Genomic DNA, 19,357 nt, shown 5'->3' with positions numbered 1-19,357 from the left:
ATTACTGATAACGTCATTTGTCTGTTGGGGTTTGATCTGGGAAAATTCCGAGTTTATGATTCATTTCTATGGGCGTCTCTACTGGTTTACAATCAAGCATTCCATTTTCGGCTAAAAGATCTAACACATATTTTCGTTGTGAAAGGAAGACTCCATATTTCGATCTTGCAACCTTAATTCCCAAAAAATATTTAAGTTGTCCAAGATACTTTATTTCGAATTTAGTGGCTAAATACTTTTGTAAAGCTTGCATTTCACATGGGTCATCTCCTATCACGACCATATCATCAACATACACAATTAAAGTTGTTATTTTCCCTTCTTTGTGTTTTATAAACAAAGTATGATCTGAGTTACTTTACTTATAGTTAAACTCCTTCATTGTACCCGAGAATCTCCCAACCATGCTCTAGGTGACTGTTTCAGCCCTTACAATGACTTCAATTTACAGACTTCACCTTGACACAAAGAATCACTTTTAACTCCTGGTGGTAGCTCCATGTAGACTTCTTCTTCTAAGTCTCTATTGAGAAAGGCAACATCAAATTGTTATAGAGACCGGTCTCGATTTCTGCTATAAATATAAGAATGTGAATTGTATTGATCTTAGCTATTGGTGCAAAAATATCTTGATAGTTTATCCCATACCTTTGCGTACATCTATTTGTAACTAGTCGAGCTTTATATCTTTCAATACTTCCATCCGGTTTGAGTTTCACCGTGAACACCCATCGACATCCAATTGTCTTCACTCCTTGAGGTTGTGGAACAAGTTCCCAAGTGGCCTTTTTTTTTAAGAGCCTCCATCTATTCGTTCATCGCCTTTTCCATTTAGGATAAGTTAAAGCATCCTTCACAATACTAGGAATAAAAACCCTGAATAATTGATCAACAGTAAATGCATACGATTCAGTCAACCTATGGGATGACACATAGTTGTTGATAAAGTATTTGGTCTTGGTTTCATGATCAGGTTCATACTGTTTTTTGTTTTGTTTTATCTTTGTGGATATCTAAGAATTATATTTTCTGTAGGAACACACATTTCATGCGAATCATCAAACACATGGTTCGTATTTACCTGAGGAGGAATATTCTGGGTTGATTCTTCAGTTGATGGTGCAGACGGAGGCAACTCTGAGGGTTCTTCAGGAGAAATTAATGATTCACTTTCGGCTTCATGGATGTGATCACAGTCTTGTTGCATAGCTGGCTGTTTAAAAAAATCATTTATTGCTTTTAATTCAATAAACTCAGTACCTGCGCTACTATTCTCTAGTTGAGCATTTTCTTCACTTGAGCTCTCCCCCTGAAGAGAATTCCAAGAGACTCCCCCTGAGTAATAAGGCTCTAACTCATGAAAAAAGGCCTCTAGAGTCACATGGAGCTTTCGGGTGTGTGGATCATAACACCGATATCCTTTTTGAAATTCAGAATAACAAATCAAAACACATCGTTTGGCATATGGATCAAGTTTATTTCACAAAACTTTTAGGATATGAACATATACGGTACACCAAAAAATACAGGGTTCAAGATTCGGAAGGTGAGGAATGGAAATTAGAGTTTGCAGTTTGTATTGAGGAGTTTGAAACTCTATTACTCGAGAAGCTGTTCGATTAATGAGGTAGGCGATATATTTGATAGCTTCGCCCCAATAAAATCAAGGCATGTTCATGCTAAAGAGGGACATACACACTACTTCATAAAGTTGTTTATTCTTCCTCTCTACCAATCCATTTTGTTGGGGAGTATATGTGCAGGAGGTCTGATGGCGAATGCCAAGATTGTTTAGAATGTTTTTAAGAAAATCATCAACAAACTCTGTACCATTGTCAGATTGCAAAACACGAATTTTCTTTTGGTACTGAGTATGTATCATTTGATGAAAATTCTGAAATGCTTGACAGACATCGCTTTTTTTATAAGTAAGGATACCCAAGTCATTCTAGTGCATTATTCAATAAATGTCACAAAGTAACAAGCTCTAGAAATAGAGGGAACCTTTGCAAGACCCCAAACATCATAATGAATAACCTCAAACGATTTAAAACTTTTATGTAAACTCGGTAAATAAGAGATACGGTGGCTCTTAGCCAATTCACAAGTGTCATAATGAAAACCCAAATGATTCAAACCTGAAAAAAATCTTGGTTACAATTTCTTGAGATAACCAAAGGAAAGATGACATAATCTTCGGTGTCATAACCATATAGTTGCTTGAGCACTGTCTTCACTATTAGCTTGATTGGCCTGACTGCTCTTCAATCCCCCATTCTTTGTCAACTCCAAATAGTAGAGTTTGTCCCGTCTATCACCATAACCAAAATCTTCCAGGTTAGAATATCCTGAAAGACACAAAATGAGGGCCAAAAAGTTACAATACAAGTAAGAGTTGAAGTATTTTGGCTAATAGACAGTAGATTGTACTCAAGAGATGGAACAATAAGAACAATATCTAATATAAAATTATTTGACAAGATGATAAATCTTTCTCGAGTAATAGGAGAGGTACTACCATTGGCGGCAGAAATAACAGATTGGGGAGAAGGTAAGACATATTTTAACTTACTGGAATCCCTCGTCATGTGATTGGATGCACTTGTATCAATAATCCAAGTTCTATCATTAGAATGTGCAGAGAATATTGATGTTTTACGAATAATACCTGGATGGACAACATTTGTCGTAGGTAGCCACTGTTCTTCGATAGATATTGCCATAGCTTTCCCAACAATCTTTTTTTGAGGTTTTTTTTTCAGAAGTCCCACCACTCCGAATATTTAATAATCTCGTAACAACATCGTTGCGAATGTCCTTTTTTCCCGTAGTGAGTGCATACCCGGTTGTTAACTTTTTCAGAGGATGAGTGTTTCGACTACTTGATGATCCTTATTGATTTTGGTTGACCAACATAGCTGAGTTCTTTGAGATTGGACGATGACTCCCCATTGTACATCTCTGTTGATATTCTCGTCTGATATATGCATATGTGCTCTCCAAATCAATTTTGGGGTCTTTTCGCAAGATTTCTCCATGAACCTGATCAAACTCAGAGTCAAGCCCACTGAGAAAAATATGAACTCTAAGCCTAGCCATCACAGAGTGCAACTGGATTAACCATTCGATTATTCCTTCCTAAGATGTAGTTCTATGATCAATCTCTTAGAAAATAGCAACCAGTTGATTGTAGTACGTTGATAATGGTCTACCATTTTGTTTAGTAGAAAAATATCTTTGATTCAACTCAAATATACAGGTTTCGTCTGATCCATCATAGAACGTTTTTTATACGACTTCCCATATCTCATTGGCACTGGAGAGGCGAATAAATCGATACATTAGCAACAGACTCATTGAGTCAATAAACCAACTTTTCACTCTTTGATTTTCAGTAATCCATGTACCAAGATTGGGATCTCCAGATTCTGGTTTTGTCAGTGAGATATCCAGCTTTGTTGCGAGCACCAATTCACATCTCCTTGAACTGGGACCATAATGAGTAATTGGTCTCATCGAGGATAATTCCAGTTGGAAAGGCAGAATTATCTTGATGGACGATAATTTGCGGTGATGGTGTTGGGATAAGTTCGGTTGATGCGTTTGTGGTGGTAGTCATCAATTTATATCACTGGATTACGCGGAATAGTCTGAATCACAATTTTGTCCGGTCTGGAAATTTTGTCCGATCCGGTATGGTCTGCTTCGGTTCGGTCTAGTTCAATTCTGGTTCAGACCGAATCCCTTGGGTTGACCCGTCGATCTCGGTCGATTCGGTCAGTAGATAAATAAAGGAATAGTAGTTCCTAAGTTAAAAAAAAAATCACCTTTCTCCTTTGGTGACGGCGAAGGTGTGTCGGCTTACTTCGGCGACGGTAGTGGTCGGCGGCTTAGTTGGTAGTTCGTTGGCTTTGGTGATTCCGAGTCCCACCGGAGTTTGGGCGGCGACACGGTGTTACGGCGACTAACAAAAGGAACACGTCTCGGTGTTCGACGACGGCAGAGCGTCTTCAGTGCTATGGTATGGTCGTCGGTTACAACAAGGCTGGTGGTGCAGTTGTCAGCGACGTTCTTCAGCTACAAGACAGAGCTGTGCTGAGACCGTCGGGCCACAACAGGAAAAAACAGAGTTCTGTGACTTCCTTCGGCAACCGGAAGGAGAAGTGAATTCTCATGCTCTGATACCATGTCAAACCGAGTAACACCAAAGAAAGGTTTCAAAGAATGATTTTTCGATGATCTATTCTTTTCCTAACAGAAGCTATTTAACATACATTACATCCTAATTAGGTCTAATTTAGATCCTAAAACCAGGGAAGAATCACAGAAACAAATTGTTTCCTACAATCACGCTTATAAATTTACATAACTCATTACAACTTTGCACACAGATATCTCAAACACAACAATGTCAAAGACCTTTAAAAAACTAGAACTACATGTTTGATTTTTCTTTTTTCTCTTTTTTTCTCTAATTTTTCAAAGTTATGTCAATAGAGAAACCTATTATGCTTTACATTTGTATTGTTGTGTTATTATTCTTTTAAATTTCTATCCGGAAGGAAGAAAATAACTAGACACAATTAGGTTCACTTTTAAGAAATAGATTGTTGTCTTCATGTTGATGTCTTCTTGTTGTGTTGTTGTCTTTGTGACTTTATGTTATCTTTATAATTATTTTTTATTTTTAATTTTATTATTTTTCTTTAAAATCACTTTTCAAATCGCTACATTTAAAACAATAGTTTTTTTTTACTATAAGAGCATTGCTTTTAAAATCATTAATTTCTCTGTCATAATAATTTTTACTTAAGAATTATTTTTTTCTTTAGTCTTGTAAGCCCCAGTAATTACTCATAAATGCAAGTAGATCATTTGTACATTCTAATGTCAATTTATATTGTAAAGTGGTGAATATTGAGAATTTCCAAACTCTCTTTTCTACGGTAAAACAATGTTTTTCCATTAAAAAGTAACAATGTTCTTTAAAAAAAGTACATTATCAAACAATTATTTTTCTTACATTTCCACTTCCTATACTTTTTTTTCCTACTTTGCTAAGGAAGGAAGATCTTGCTATAGGTTGACTAAATCACCGGAAATGTCAACAAGTACTATTCATATATAGGCAGTGCTTTAGATAAAATCAAGGTTATAAAAGAAATGAAGTCTTTGATAAATAATAGTGTTTTTTTTTAAATATCAATGCTTTTGAAATTGTTCAAAAATCAAAAAAAGGTTTTCCAATAATGAAAAAGAGTTTATCTGCTACAAATCCTTTCCTCCCCTTTGATTGAGTTTATTTCCGTGTCTCACTCTTATCATTTGAGTTAACACATTCTCAAAAATTTGATTATTGTATTCCTTAAATTTTCTCCATGAATTAGATTAAAATTTTACCCTTTTTTCATATATAACAATAAAATTTAGCAGTTAGTTGCACATTTCTTTCGTAGGACATTGATTTAAGGTGAAGTTGAACCACAAAGTCCAACATAAGCAATAATAGAATGGGAGCCAAAATTGGTGAGTTTGAAATCCTTAAAGGTTTGTTCGGAAAAGAAAAAAAAAAAGAATTTGACCATTATTATTCCCAAAAATAGTTAGTGAAAATGAGAATTTGGTCATTATCTTATTTTCACTAACTATTTTTTGGAATAATAATGGGTCAATTTTTTTTTAGGGTTACAAACAAACCCTTAATGATGTTACATTTTAAATAGGACAGTAGTGGAATTTCAAACTAAGAGAGGAGTAGTTAGGTAAAATGGGGAGATGATGAGATTAATGAAAAGAGGGGGTATCAAGTGGTGTGCAGCAAATTCCAGGAAGGGAGAAGTGGGAAGAAAAAATGAGAAAGGGGGAGGAGAGCGATGAGAGAAGAGGAAGGAGGGAAAAACAAAAGGTAAGTTCGAATCTGGGTCACCCTTCCTATTTTCTCTGTTTCCCCACCTTTGATTGCTTTATTTTTTGTTCCTCTCATCCTCTCTTGGTTTGTTTTCTCAACCAATGTGATTTGGTATTGGACCGAGAGGCTTTATGCTTAGTTTATGATTATTAAGATTTCAATTTTGTTATAGTACTGAGATTTCGATTGTGTGTGTGTGTGGAACCATAGTTCACAACCCTTCCTAAAATGGAAGAAATCTTGGTCCTCAGTAAAGAGGAATTGGACGGTACCCTTGCTTCTTGGGAGATGAAGGAGAAATGTAAAAAAAAATATCACAATTCGGAAGCCATGACGAAGGATACCCTTCCAAAAAATATTATGATTGCAAAACCATGACGGAGGAACTTATTATTACATTTATGTTATACCCCTTTGAATTGGCTAGCTGGGCCTCATGGAAGAGAGCACCAGCGTGAGGGGGAGTATTGGAAGATGGACAGACTGCCATTTTATATAAAAAGATTTTATATATTATTTGCAACAAACTGGGAGTTCATGATGTTCTCTCACCTCCAGCTTGAGGGGGAGTGTTGGAAGATGGGCTCTAGCCCACACGACCAAGGAAGGCCCACAAGATGGGCCCAAGCACATAAAGAATAAGACCCACCATGATTACCACGAGCTGACATCTTTATCTTATGGTCATGTCATAGAAGAGTTTTAGTTTGAGTTATGTTTGTGTTCTGTTTATATTGAGTTATTTAATTATTTTAAGGTTTATCCTTAAGTCTTAGAGTTGGGGTATAATTAGGACAAAAGTAGTTTTATTTTAATTGGACTCTACTGCCTTCATCTATTATAAATAGAGGTTCATGTACTCTAATTGTAATAAGTTAATGAAGTCAATGAAATATTTCTCTTTTCCATAAATTCACCAAATATAAAATCAAACATCAATAAATTTAAATATGCACTAGTAAATTGGTCCAATGATTTATATTGAGCGCCAAGGTATATCACCACGTGTGTCCTTTCCTATTGTTTAGCTTGTATTCAAGAAGATGGCATACAGTGGATTGATGGACTACAACACCCCAGGCATAGTCATCCAACTTTGCTACGACATCCAAATATTTTTACGAGGCAATTGAATGACCATCTTGCAACCCGCTTGGACAAACACGATGTGGTTTAAGGTGAAGACAAGTGAAAATTTTACATTGTTTTCATTAGAACTATCCCCACCCTGCAAAACTACTTCCGTCAACTTATGTTCAATGGTAAGTGGTCCAAGTTTTTTATGCCATCAAAGAAATTTTTAGAAATTGAGACACCATCATTTCTTTATCATATCATTCAATTGGACTACTATGCAGCTTCAGCCCTAACACTATAGTGACTTCATTGGTTGAAAATTTTATATCTCATTCTTTGGCCTTGAAGGAAACTAAGTTACAACAAACCTTTTAATCAACTTGGCCGATAGAGTCTTTTTCAATGGACTAATAAATTTTTTTAAGAAAATGAGCAAATGATATTTTCCTAAATTTAGGGATATGATCATCTTATAAATTTTGGAGGGAATGCATCTTCCTCTAGTGCCTTTCTTCAACCTTTGAACCTGTATACAATAAAAATTTACCAAATCAATTTAAATTAATGTTGCAACCCTACACATAATTGTTAGAAGATATAGGCAAGCTTGGGTATTATTGATGTAATTATTTTATGATTTTTGTTCATTATTCACTCCTTCTAGGGTGAAGGGTATACTTATAATTTTTAAATATTTGGCAACTATAAACACAACTTAAGGGGGAGGATTAGGACACAAGTTCATAACCCTATTCTTCCTCCTTTTCCCCCAACGTGTTATCTCTCTCTCTCTCCTTGGATGACTCTCTTCCCTCTTCTTCCTCTTTTTTCTCTCCTTCATTATCAAATATCTTATGGCTATGGAATCTTGAAAATGAACATGGCATTAAAGCAATGATTGATTTTCAGGATTACAGTTCTTTTTGTGCTCAACTTATGTTAAGAATGCATGGAACAAGTTGAGGAGTGATGTTGGGCTCTCTCAGAATAGTTTAGTTGTTCTCATTCGTTGGTTTGAACCTGATGTATTTTAAGTCGTGGGTTGCCAGGTATAGTTGTTGTTTTTAGTCATTTCATATATTAGTTGATGATATCATCTACAACATATTCTCAATGAAGGCATGGTAGAGTAAGGAAACTTTGTTTTCATCATGACTTGTTATAAGAAAAAGTTCAAAATTTTCTCTTGTTACTCTCGGGATACTCTGTCTACTGTCTAGTTTTGTTTGGTGTTGAAGAAGAAGGAGAACTCGAGCAATCTAGGTTGCATATATTAGTTGTAGCACATATTACTGGCTGCATATTATGTTCTGCATATATGAGCCTTGCTTGGCAGAAATAGTTTTGGTCAAACAAGAAATATTTTGATGGTTGTAAATTCTGATATTACTACTGGTTGCTGGTTACTAATTGATGAGCGATTCATGGCGGTGATGTCACTACACCTATGGAGTCTCCAGACATTACTGAGGTAAGTTTTCATTCTCCTCCTCCTATTTTTTGTCCTCCATTTGATATCAGACCGATTGATCTTCGGAAAGAGCCTAGGATATGTACACGACCATTTACCTCTCACCCCATTGCTAGTTTTTTTATCCATCCATCAATTATCCCCATCTTGTTATCAGCTTCTTGCCTTTATTTCTTCTGTAGTGATTCCTCCGTCTTATCAGGAGGTCATATAACATCCAGGATGAAATGCAGCTATGGACGAAGAGATGGTAGCCCTTAATGAGAATCAAACATGGAGACATGTGCCCTACCATCTAGAAAAAAGAAAAAAAAACTTTTTGTTGTAAATGGGTATTTTGTCAAACATAATATGGATGGTTATATGGCCCCCCTTAAAGCCTAACTCGTTGCTAAATGTTATACTCAGTGTTATGGGATTGATTGTGAGAAAAATTTCTCCCGTTGCTAAGCTCAACTCAGTACATATTGTATTATCTCTTGATGCTAACTCTTAATGACTTGTTTTTTAGCTAAATATGAAGAACGTCTTCCTCAATGGCGATATTAAGGAGGAAATTTTTCAAAAACCACGAGGATGTGTGGTTGAGGGGGAGATGGTATGTCGCCTACAAAAGTCTTTATATGGCCTAAAGCAATCTTTGCAAGCCTGGTTTGACAAGTTTAGTCAAGCTATGTGCCGCTTCAGGTTCACAAGGTGTTATATGGACCATTCCATATTTGTCAAACATACTAACGAAGGTGTGGTACTACTCATTGTGCACATGGATAATATCAATGATACTGATAATATTAGTCAAGTTAAACACAAAATATGCAATGAATTTAAGACAAAGGACTTGGAACTCTTTAAGTACTTCCTTGGTATTGAGGTTCATCAGTCCAGATATGGTATTATCTTATCATAGAGAATATATGTACTTGACTTGCTTAAAGAAATAAAAATGATAGGATGTCACCCTACTGACACCCCTATGGAGACAAATACAAAATTATGTGTTGGCTCGGGAAAAGAAATTGATGTGGTTAAGTACTAGAGGCTAGCTGAAAATCTTATTTATCTCACAGTGACTAGACTGGATATTTCTTTTATAATCAGTGTGGTCAGTCAGTATATGCATAAACCTCACATGTTTCATCAACAGGCATTGGAGAAGTTCTTAAGTACTTGAAAAAGGCACTAGGACAAGGGCTTCTATATAAGTGTCATGGTCATTTCAATGTTGAAAGTTTTGTTGATGTAGATTGGGTTAGATCACGAGATAATAGAAAATCTACTTCAGGATATTGTATTCTAATTGGAGACAATCTTGTTACATGGAGGAGTAAAAACAAAATATAGTTGCAAAGGTCCAGTGCGAAGCAGAATATAGAGTCATGACACATGCGGTATGTGAGCTTCTATGGATTAAATCTTTTCTAGCAGAGTTGGGATTCCACAAAGAAGGCCCGATGGAACTCCATTGTGACAATAAAACTGCAATCCACATTGCCTCTAACCCAGATTTCCATGAGAGATAAGCATATTAACCTTGCTGATATATTCACAAAGTCAATTAACTCCAAAGTTCTCTCCAGTGGATCTACTAAGTTGGGGATATATGATGTCTTTTCATCACGAACTTGAGGGGGAATGTTAGAAGATATAGGCAAGCTAGGGTGTCATTGATGTGATTATCTTATGATTTTTGTCCGTTATTCACTCCTTCTAGGGTGATGGGTATACCTTTAATTTTTTAATATTTGGCATCTATAAATGCAACATAAGGGGGAAAGGGGTGTTTGGATGCAAGACTATAACCTATTCTTCCTCCTATTTTTCTCCCAACGTGTTTTCTCTCTCTCTCTCCTTGGACATCTCTTGTGCTTTCTTACTTCCTTCCCTCCTTCATTCAAAGATCTTAAGGCTATGGAAATCTAAAAATCAACAGTAATCATACAATAGGCATAAAATTTTGACAAGAGCCTAAATAGCAACATGTAATATGGCCATAGAAGCCCTTGAAAAAAAACGAGGTTTGTTTCTAAAACAAAATCAAAATGGCAAAGAATATTTAGAAAAGCAATGGTTTTATTAGAAAAAAATATTGCTTTAGTAGGAAAAATAGTGATGTCATTAAAAAAATAGTACTTTAGGAAATTTACATAAGGAAAGAAAATCAACATAAACACATGCATGTTTCATAAAAAAACAACATGAAAATTATATATGTTTATTATTTTTTTCTTTTATGTTTGAGAGCTCTCGCAAATTTTCATTTTAGCCTTCCATACACAACACTAATAATATATGATACAATTTGTAAGTTTTTTTTTTTTTTTTTTTTCACAACATTTGTTTCCAAATTCCTTGCTTTGAAAAGTATGCTTGGTTTTTAAGAACTGACACATGATTTGGCCAAAGCAATGAAACAATGAAACAATAAAACACAAATACATCGAAACCTGTCAATCTGATGTTTTTTTTGTAATCAGGAACATACATCCCCATTCTCTCTGGTTATTGCCAGAAATAGATACTAAACCTTCCTATGGCTCCATGGCAGCAATGCAATTGCTATAGACGTAACGACGGTCTTCTACGGTCTTGCTTTCCGCCCCTTCGGAGAATTTACAGACACTACGACAAAACCCTAGAATAGCAGTAGCCATTATTGATCGCTTTCATGACATAAGGGAACAAACGGAGAGGACAAGAGAAACATAAGCCAGTAAGGATCATTTTTGAGTTTTTGGAGTAAAAACCAACCAATCAATTCGCGGTATAGAATAGTCAACTTTCAAAGTAAGCCCAACCAGCTGGCAACCATCTCCCTTCCGGTGAGGAAAAGGACACGCAGTCGCACTTAGTGGGGAGAAACTGGTTAATGTCTGCAAACGCGTTACGGGGCATCAATAACTTGTACTACAGTCGATTCCTTCCTGCGAACCCGTCCCATCATCTCCTTCGGGTTTTTATTTTAAAAGAAGCGTCTTCTTATGGCTTCAGTATGGTTAGAATATCCTCTCTGATTTTGATTGTCGTAGATACTATCACGGTACTGGTAATTTGATCATTTGGTTAAACGATGATGAGAGCTTCAACAATCTTTTCTTGTTCAAGTAGAAAAATCCGCGGCTTGGGTGCTTCAGTTGTTGACGTTCACCCATCTATTGCCGCCGGAATCTTGCTTACTTTTCGATTTGATGAAAAGTCCATCCGATTATACGGCTGATAATTACACTGGTTTCATGTTTAAGCGATACAGAAATGGTTGTCTTCGAGCTCGTACAAAGATTTTTTTTTTTTTTTTTTGCCTGGGAAAAGCCGAATATTGATTCACAATTTACAGACTAACTTCAGAATTCGGAAAGCGACTTCGAATGGGCAACTCCGCGTACTCGAAGTCAAGTCTCCATCAAGTTATGGCAAATAATAATAATAAAGTCTGCCCGCCTTTCACATCCATAAAAGACAATAATAAATGAGTGAGCATTTAATAAAAAATTAACTTCATCTAGAGTCACTAAGACAGTGGCACGTTCGAATTCCATTTCTGCGGTTGTCTGCTCGCCTCTATTTAAGTTTGAGGTGGTTGGTGTTCCAGCTCGCTGTTGAACCAAGAGCTAGGCCTCATCCTTCAGATCTGAGACATTCGCGTATTTGGATAAAATAGACATGGAAGAAGCTAATTCTACTTGCCGGAACGTACTGCCCAAGCTCTTCTGCTGTTTTCTTTGTTTGAGCTGCTTTCAAGTGTTGGGATATGGTGAAAAGAGACTTTCCAGGGAGGAAGGTAGGCACAGTTTTTCTCCTCTTCTCTTCTCCATATATATTCATCTTTCATTTATCTTTTCGCTGCTTTGTTTCAAGCTTGAGCAGCTTCTGCTGTCTTTTTTCGAAAAGGAATTTCGTCTACGGAAATGCTCGTAGCTCATTATCGACGATCTAGTTATCCATGATCTCGAGCTACAGGCTTCTTTTCGCTGCAATTTTTCTGTTCCGAAGCTTCGTTTGGTTGATCTTAATCGATTTGTTTATGATGTTCCATTTTTGCACGAAAATTCAACAGTGAGTGCTCTGAGAAGCATAGCGAAGCAATTGGGGAAGAAAGACTGGGATTTCAGCGTGGATCCATGTAGCGAGGAAGGGAACTGGACACGGCACGTGGCGGAGAAGGGCTTCGAGAGTTATGTCACGTGCAACTGTCCCGACAAGCATAAATTCTGCCACGTCATTAACATGTACCTGCTATTATTAAAAGTTTAAAACCATTTTTATATCCATTTACTAATTAGTGATTGGTGGAAGTATGACTTCCTCACGCGAATTTCTACTTTGCCAACTGGCACTCCTTCGCATGTCAAACGATAACGTGTCGGCTATTTATGAGATCAATTGTCTGTCAACGGTCAACAGATAATTAGTTCTTCATTTACTCTTTTTTACTTCTTAGTATAGTTAATTAGTAATATATTCATTTATTCTTGGCACGTACAGGGTCTTGAAAGCGGAAAATCTCACGGGCTCCCTCCCGCCACAGCTCGCCAATCTTAGACACCTCCAGCAACTGTAAGTGCCAAGTGATTCCTCTTTCGCCAAATCGGAGCTAGGGTGTTTCTCTTTTATCAATTCCTCATACTCAATTAGTTATGTGTTTGCCTTTTTTTCTCGTTTTAGTGATCTCAGTCGGAATTTGCTCACCGGGACTGTTCCTCCTCAATGGGCGAGCCTGCGTCTGCAGGGCATGTACGCTCCCCACTTTCCTTTTATACGAAAAGCGTCATTGCGTAAAGGTTCCATTCACTTTGGCTAAAGTAAAGCTTACTAAGTTACTTGCAGGGCCCTCATGGGGAATCGGCTCTCTGGGCCATTCCCGAAAATCGTCACGAAAATCAACACCCTCCATAATTTGTATGTTCCGTCATCTTATTCTACCACCTTCTTTGGTTTCATTTATGGTAACCTTCTGAGGGACTATTACTGTTCTCAGGAGCTTGGAATCGAACTTCTTTACGGGGCCCCTCCCACCTGAGCTGGGAAGGTTGATCAAACTAGAGAAACTGTCAGTCTAGTTGTTTTTCACTCTCGTTTTTTTTAACTCTTATTATCTGGTAGTTGAAAGCTTGGCTTGTGTTCTGTACATTCAGAGTTCTCTCCGCAAATGGATTTACTGGGGCGTTGCCGGCGTCAATGGCTAATTTAACAGCATTGACTGATGTGTGAGTTTTACTCTTTACATTTTATGCCTCTCTTCTTCTTCTTTTTTTCCTTTTGGGAACTTACGGCAAAATTATAGTTTGGAATTTCTGCTGGTCTTTAATGTTCGATTCTTCACAGTCGGATTAACGGCAACAACTTTTCTGGTAAGATACCGAATTTTATCGGGAAATGGACAGAGCTTGAGAAATTGTAAGTGTCGCCTCTCAAAACTCGGTGTAAGTGACAATCTTTGTTTGTTATTATTGATTATTCCAATTTAGACACATGCAGGGCTGCTCTCTTGAAGGACCTATACCGTCCATCATTTCTGAATTGACAAAATTGGCTGATCTGTAAGTTTTTAAGTATCATTTCTTCAATTTCACTTGCCTTCTTTAACAATTTTTTTAAAAAAAAACTCATGACAGGTATTGCTGTTCTTATGCCATTTAGGAGGATCAGCGATATAATTGGACGAGTCGAATTTCCACGACTGGAGAGAATGGACTCTCTAAAGATATTGTTAGTTGAATTTCTTTCACTGCAACTCCTGCTTTGTTACATTTTACAATTTATAAAGAAAAAGACAATAGCAGCATACAATCGCAAGAAATTTGAACTTGTATTCTTCCATGCAGGATACTGAGAAATTGCTCAATTCAAGGAAACATCCCTGAATATGTTGGGGAACTAATGAAATTAAAGAACTTGTAAGTAGTACATATTTTGCTTGTTATAAACGTTTGACATTGAATTTCAAATTGAAAATGAAGCAAGCAAGACAGTTTTTGAAGGAAAAAATTTATTGCCTGGGTTTAACAGTAAGGTGCATGGTTGTGATCGGGCATCTCATTAAAAGTTTTGTCTTTTATTCAGGGACCTCAGCTTTAACAACTTGGTTGGCAAACTGCCAAGATCTTTTGCCCAGCTAAGCAAAATTGATTTTATGTAAGTGGATAACTATTGAAATCCAGTTTCTTTCACTCAACGAACTGTTAATGGTTTTCAATAACTGTAATTGTTGATGTGGCTTTTCCTTAGGTATTTAACCGGAAACATGCTGTCTGGAGCAATACCTGGATGGATTTTTCGAAGTAACAAGAATGTGTATGTATAGGATTGCTAGATGCATATAATGAATCCAGCCCTTCAGTTTCAGTTTTATACTATGTTTGCCTTAATGAAATCATCACATTGTCTATTCTAACAAAAAAGGGCGAATCTAATATTGTCATTTAAATGCCACCTGTCTCCTAAAACAGTTTGTTGGAAGAATTGTTTTTCCTTCCTTATTATGTTGTCACTACTGGTGAACAGTGATCTGTCATACAACAACTTCACGTGGGAAAACTCAAATCCAGCGGAGTGTCTTCAAGGCAGCGTGTAAGCGTATTTCACAGGTTTCCTTTCTTGTGCAACCATAGGATTAAGTGAGTATTTTTTTCATTTGCCTGTTCTTTAAATTTGCAGAAACCTTGTTGAGAGCTACTCGCCTTCGACAATGGAAAAGATGTAAGACTATACTCTGGTTTCTTTGATGTTCTTGCATATGACTTTGAACAGCTCGCGTAAGCTGTTCTTGACTCATAGCTTGTTGATGTATACTGCTTCTGATGGATATACCTTGGATGATGCAGAATTTATGTCCAGCCGTGTTTGGAGAGGACTTTCCCCTGCCCTGATTCACATAAAGCAAGTGAGTAAATGTGGAAGAGACTTGAGTTATTGCAGTTTAGTATTCCCTCTCACTTCAAAAGATTCTTCATACAGATCATGTTAGTTGCTAATATAACTTATCTCTGCACAGGTCGTTATTCCTTGCACATAAACTGTGGAGGCAAAGAATTAATTATTAATGGGACTAAATATGAATCTGATGAGGAAGCCAGAGGTGCTTCTATGTTTCATTCAAGTAAAAACTGGGCATTCAGCAGTACCGGAAACTTCATGGACAATGACATGGATGCAGATTACTACATTGCTACTAACACATCTAAACTCTCTATGTCCAACTCAGAGTTATATACCAGAGCACGCCTTTCGCCTCTCTCTCTTACTTATTACGGACTTTGTATGGTGAACGGTGATTATACTGTCAAACTGCACTTTGCAGAAATCGTCTTCACTGGTGGGAATGCATTTACAGCCCTTGGCAGGCGCATTTTTAATGTTTTTATTCAGGTATTAAGATATTCTCATGATAAGAAGTTGTTCAGATTCTCTTCAGTATCTTTTGACAATCTGTATGTCTCCTTTCTTGCAGGGGAAATTAGTACTGAAAGATTTCAATATTCAAGATGAGGCAGGTGGGCCTGGAAAGGCTGTTATTAAGACATTTACCACCCTTGTGACAAATCACACATTGGACATCCAATTTTATTGGGCTGGGAAAGGGACAACTAGCATCCCTAGCAGAGGTGTCTATGGTCCTCTCATATCAGCTATCTCTGTGGATCCAAGTATGCTGTGTTTTTTTTTTTTTACTTCTGTTTGCTTCTATACAGTTCCTTTTGTTTCGCAGTTTCACAAGTGTAGTTGGATTTCCAAGTTCCATATTATGGAAAAAATTTATATAATTTCCCATAATTGTTGCTTCCTGCAGATTTTGAGCCCCCTTCTTTCAGTAATAAAAAGAGACATGTTAAAATTCTTGGTGGTAGTATAGCTGCAGCGGCTCTTCTTATCCTCTTTGTTCTGGTTCTTGCATGGAGGGAAGGGTGGATGGGACGCAAATCCTCCTTGGACCAAGGTTAGGAAAACAATATATACCTCATTAAGTTGTTAAACGTCGTCTTGTCAGTTGCTTTCTGAATAGACCTTTCAGCTAGTAAATGTTGACAGCAATCTGTTATGCTATAATTTGTCTAACATCCTAATCTCGTAGTATTCGGTGAAATATTTAAGAATTATTAAAGGGTTCTCTTTGTCTAGATTTTAATCTTAAAAGTTGCTTTTGAGCAGACCTAAGAGGCCTTGATCTGCTAATGGGATCGTTCACCTTAAGACAAATAAGAGCTGCAACCAAGAATTTCGATCCAAGCAATAAGATTGGAGAGGGTGGTTTTGGTTCAGTATACAAGGTACGAACTCCTCCCAACGTACAGATTCCCGCTTCAAGTAATAAGAGGGTTTCTCAGCAAAAGTTATGATTGTGCTCCGTATAAACGCTGTGGGTTGGACCTGTCCCTCTAAATTTCTATTCTGTCGCTCGGAATATTAGATTACGAAAGTATTTCTTCGTTTGTTATGCAGGGTCTACTATCAGATGGGACTATAATTGCAGTGAAGCAGCTATCTTCAAAATCTAAGCAAGGAAACCGCGAGTTTGTTAACGAGATTGGCATAATCTCTGCTCTGCAACACCCAAACCTAGTGAAGCTTTATGGATGCTGTATCGAAGGACTCCAGCTACTGGTGGTTTATGAGTACATGGAGCACAATTGCCTGGCCCGCGCCCTCTTCGGTAATTTTAATGTCTTTTGAGTTGAAATATATTTTTTATGGAACAGAAGAATAATTTGGTACATGGATTCAAAGGCAAGGATGCGGATACCCGTTTGAAATTGGATTGGCCGACAAGAAAAAAGATTTGCCTTGGGATTGCAAGAGGCCTGGCTTATCTGCATGAAGAATCGAGACTGAAGATCATCCACCGGGATATTAAAGCTAGCAATGTGTTGCTTGATAAAGATCTGAACGCCAAGATATCTGACTTTGGTCTGGCTAAGCTAGCTGAAGAGGGTCATACCCACGTTAGCACTCGTGTGGCTGGGACGATGTGAGTCACCATTCTCTACGTAACCTCAGCGTTTTTGGTTGAATTTTTATGCTATCCACTGTTATTTTAATTCCTAAAATGAAGAAAACCGGAGTGGCAAATGCTACAAAGCTCTCACGATCCGTGTGACCTTGGTTTGCAGAGGCTATATGGCTCCGGAGTATGCAATGCGGGGATATCTGACGGCCAAGGCAGATGTTTACAGCTTCGGAGTGGTGGCTCTGGAAATTGTTAGCGGAAAGAGCAACACGAGTTACAGACCGAAAGAGGAGTTCGTTTATCTCCTGGACTGGGTAAAGTACTAACACTAGCTCGATTCTTAAGTGTATTTGTTTGTGATGAGCGCGCTTTTCTTGGATTCCATAACTCATGACTACAGTGTCTGCTCAGGCTTATGTCCTACAGGAGAGAGGAGATCTGTTAGAGTTGGTAGATCCAAACTTGGGATCCGATTTCTCCACCGAAGAAGCACTTGTGATGCTAAACGTGGCTCTCTTGTGCACAAATGCATCTCCGACGCTGAGACCAACCATGTCCACGGCTGTGAGCATGCTTGAAGGCCGAGTAGCTGTTCAATCCCCGCTATCCGATTCAGGGATGTCAAGTACCCGTTCGAGGTTCAAGTCTGCAAGAAACTTCTGGCAAAGCCCGAGCCAAATCTCAACCGATGTACACTCCAACGATTCCTTGGCTTCCACATCTGATAAGGAAGAGAATGAAAAACTTCTTCGCCTCGGTTCAGTCAGGACCGAGTAAGAGTGGAGGAAGATCCCTTTGTACAGATGGGCTCGGCAACTGTCTCCGAATCCAACTTAGGAAGTTAGAAGCAGTATGTATACATTAGGAGAAAGCTGGAGAACGATGTTCCAAACGCCTCCCAAGTGTAATATAGAAAGGAACGATAGTCGATTTTCGTTGGTGTCACAGTGTGTTCTCAAAATTAGGATTCACTGATCCAGAAAGCTATTGAACAAGGTTTATATATTCGATTATATTAATATCCTAAGTCCTGAAAACCGATGAAAAGAAACAGCAAGTATGAAACTATGAATTAGTAAATATGGAATCAAAGTATTCCTTTATATCAATTCCAACTTTCTTATTGTCTTCACCAATATAAGGTCTTAATTTAGTACTTCTCTCCCTGTTGTGACAAGATGATAAACTATTTCTAACATCTCATAAAATATAAGTATATATAACTGTGCCATAACAAATGCCGAAAGGTCATCAATTTCATGAGGGACAGAGACAATTGTATGCGATCGTAAACAGAACTGGAAGTCCCTAATCTTCGTCCTTCATCCCACTTCGCCGGCTTGTTGATTAATAGATGATAACCACTTTACTCAACCGGTTTCATGGAAACCCGCTTCTTTGTCTACTGACTTCTCTGCCGGAAAGTGGGTGACTCACCTTCGCCTCCTCATACTAGTTTTATTTTTATTTCTTGGAAAAGCTTTCTTTGCAGGGATAATGGCTACGCATACGGTTCATCAACTAGCTCAGTGCATCACCTGCCTCGCTTGGAGCCCCGATCATGCTAGTATGTTTTCTCGCGTTTGAGACCCTGGAACAGAATTTATGTAGTTCTCAGTAGCATTTTCCCGACAATATGAATTCTATTAGTTTTCTGAGTCCCATTTGCTGCTTTTAACCTGTATATGGGAATACTGTTTCCTAGAATTCTTCTTCAGAATCTTTCTGGGAGCTAACTTTCTAAAAACCCTAAATGTGTTTCCTAATTTAGAATTTCTTTTTATTAGATGAGACAAAGTGATTGAGACCGTAATTTCCTTTTGCTCGTTATTGTGGATCTGCTACATTCGCGTTAAGTAACCTGAAAAAAGTTCTTTTTCTACTGCAGTGGTTGCTTTTTGCCCAAACAATAATGAAGTTAATATCTGTAGATTATTATCTGACAAGTCGGAGACGGTACATG

The 19,357-nt window shown here is 37.5% G+C and overlaps 1 protein-coding gene across 1 annotated transcript; it reads left to right on the top strand.

The window, feature by feature from the left end:
* Positions 1 to 12,060: 12,060 nt before the first annotated feature.
* LOC137939799 (probable LRR receptor-like serine/threonine-protein kinase At1g07650) lies at positions 12,061 to 18,355 on the top strand. Its single transcript, XM_068784878.1, has 24 exons — positions 12,061 to 12,231; positions 12,508 to 12,679; positions 12,936 to 13,007; positions 13,116 to 13,184; positions 13,278 to 13,349; positions 13,429 to 13,500; positions 13,586 to 13,657; positions 13,776 to 13,847; positions 13,919 to 13,990; positions 14,091 to 14,159; positions 14,276 to 14,347; positions 14,514 to 14,585; positions 14,679 to 14,744; positions 14,955 to 15,020; positions 15,108 to 15,149; positions 15,275 to 15,333; positions 15,445 to 15,818; positions 15,901 to 16,096; positions 16,240 to 16,386; positions 16,599 to 16,717; positions 16,890 to 17,100; positions 17,175 to 17,415; positions 17,558 to 17,708; positions 17,806 to 18,355. Exons 1-24 carry the CDS (start codon positions 12,114 to 12,116, stop codon positions 18,169 to 18,171), a joined length of 3,042 nt encoding a protein of 1,013 aa, XP_068640979.1. The 5' UTR covers positions 12,061 to 12,113; the 3' UTR covers positions 18,172 to 18,355.
* Positions 18,356 to 19,357: the final 1,002 nt, after the last annotated feature.

The sequence above is a fragment of the Aristolochia californica genome, unplaced genomic scaffold, assembly GCF_029961685.1.
Source record: "Aristolochia californica isolate CCGP_79_NKW_82.1479 unplaced genomic scaffold, dmAriCali1.0.hap1 SCAF_1, whole genome shotgun sequence".
In the NCBI taxonomy this organism is placed as follows: Eukaryota; Viridiplantae; Streptophyta; class Magnoliopsida; order Piperales; family Aristolochiaceae; genus Aristolochia; species Aristolochia californica.
Note: the sequence above shows the minus strand (reverse complement) of the source record. Positions and strands in the feature narration are given on the sequence as shown.

Coding starts and splice junctions, on each gene's coding strand:
- LOC137939799 (XM_068784878.1), top strand. CDS start 12,114: ATGGAAGAAGCTAATTCTACTTGCCGGAACGTACTGCCCAAGCTCTTC. Junction 13,658..13,775: donor TTAACAGCATTGACTGATGT/GTGAGTTTTACT, acceptor GATTCTTCACAG/TCGGATTAACGGCAACAACT. Junction 13,848..13,918: donor TGGACAGAGCTTGAGAAATT/GTAAGTGTCGCC, acceptor ATTCCAATTTAG/ACACATGCAGGGCTGCTCTC.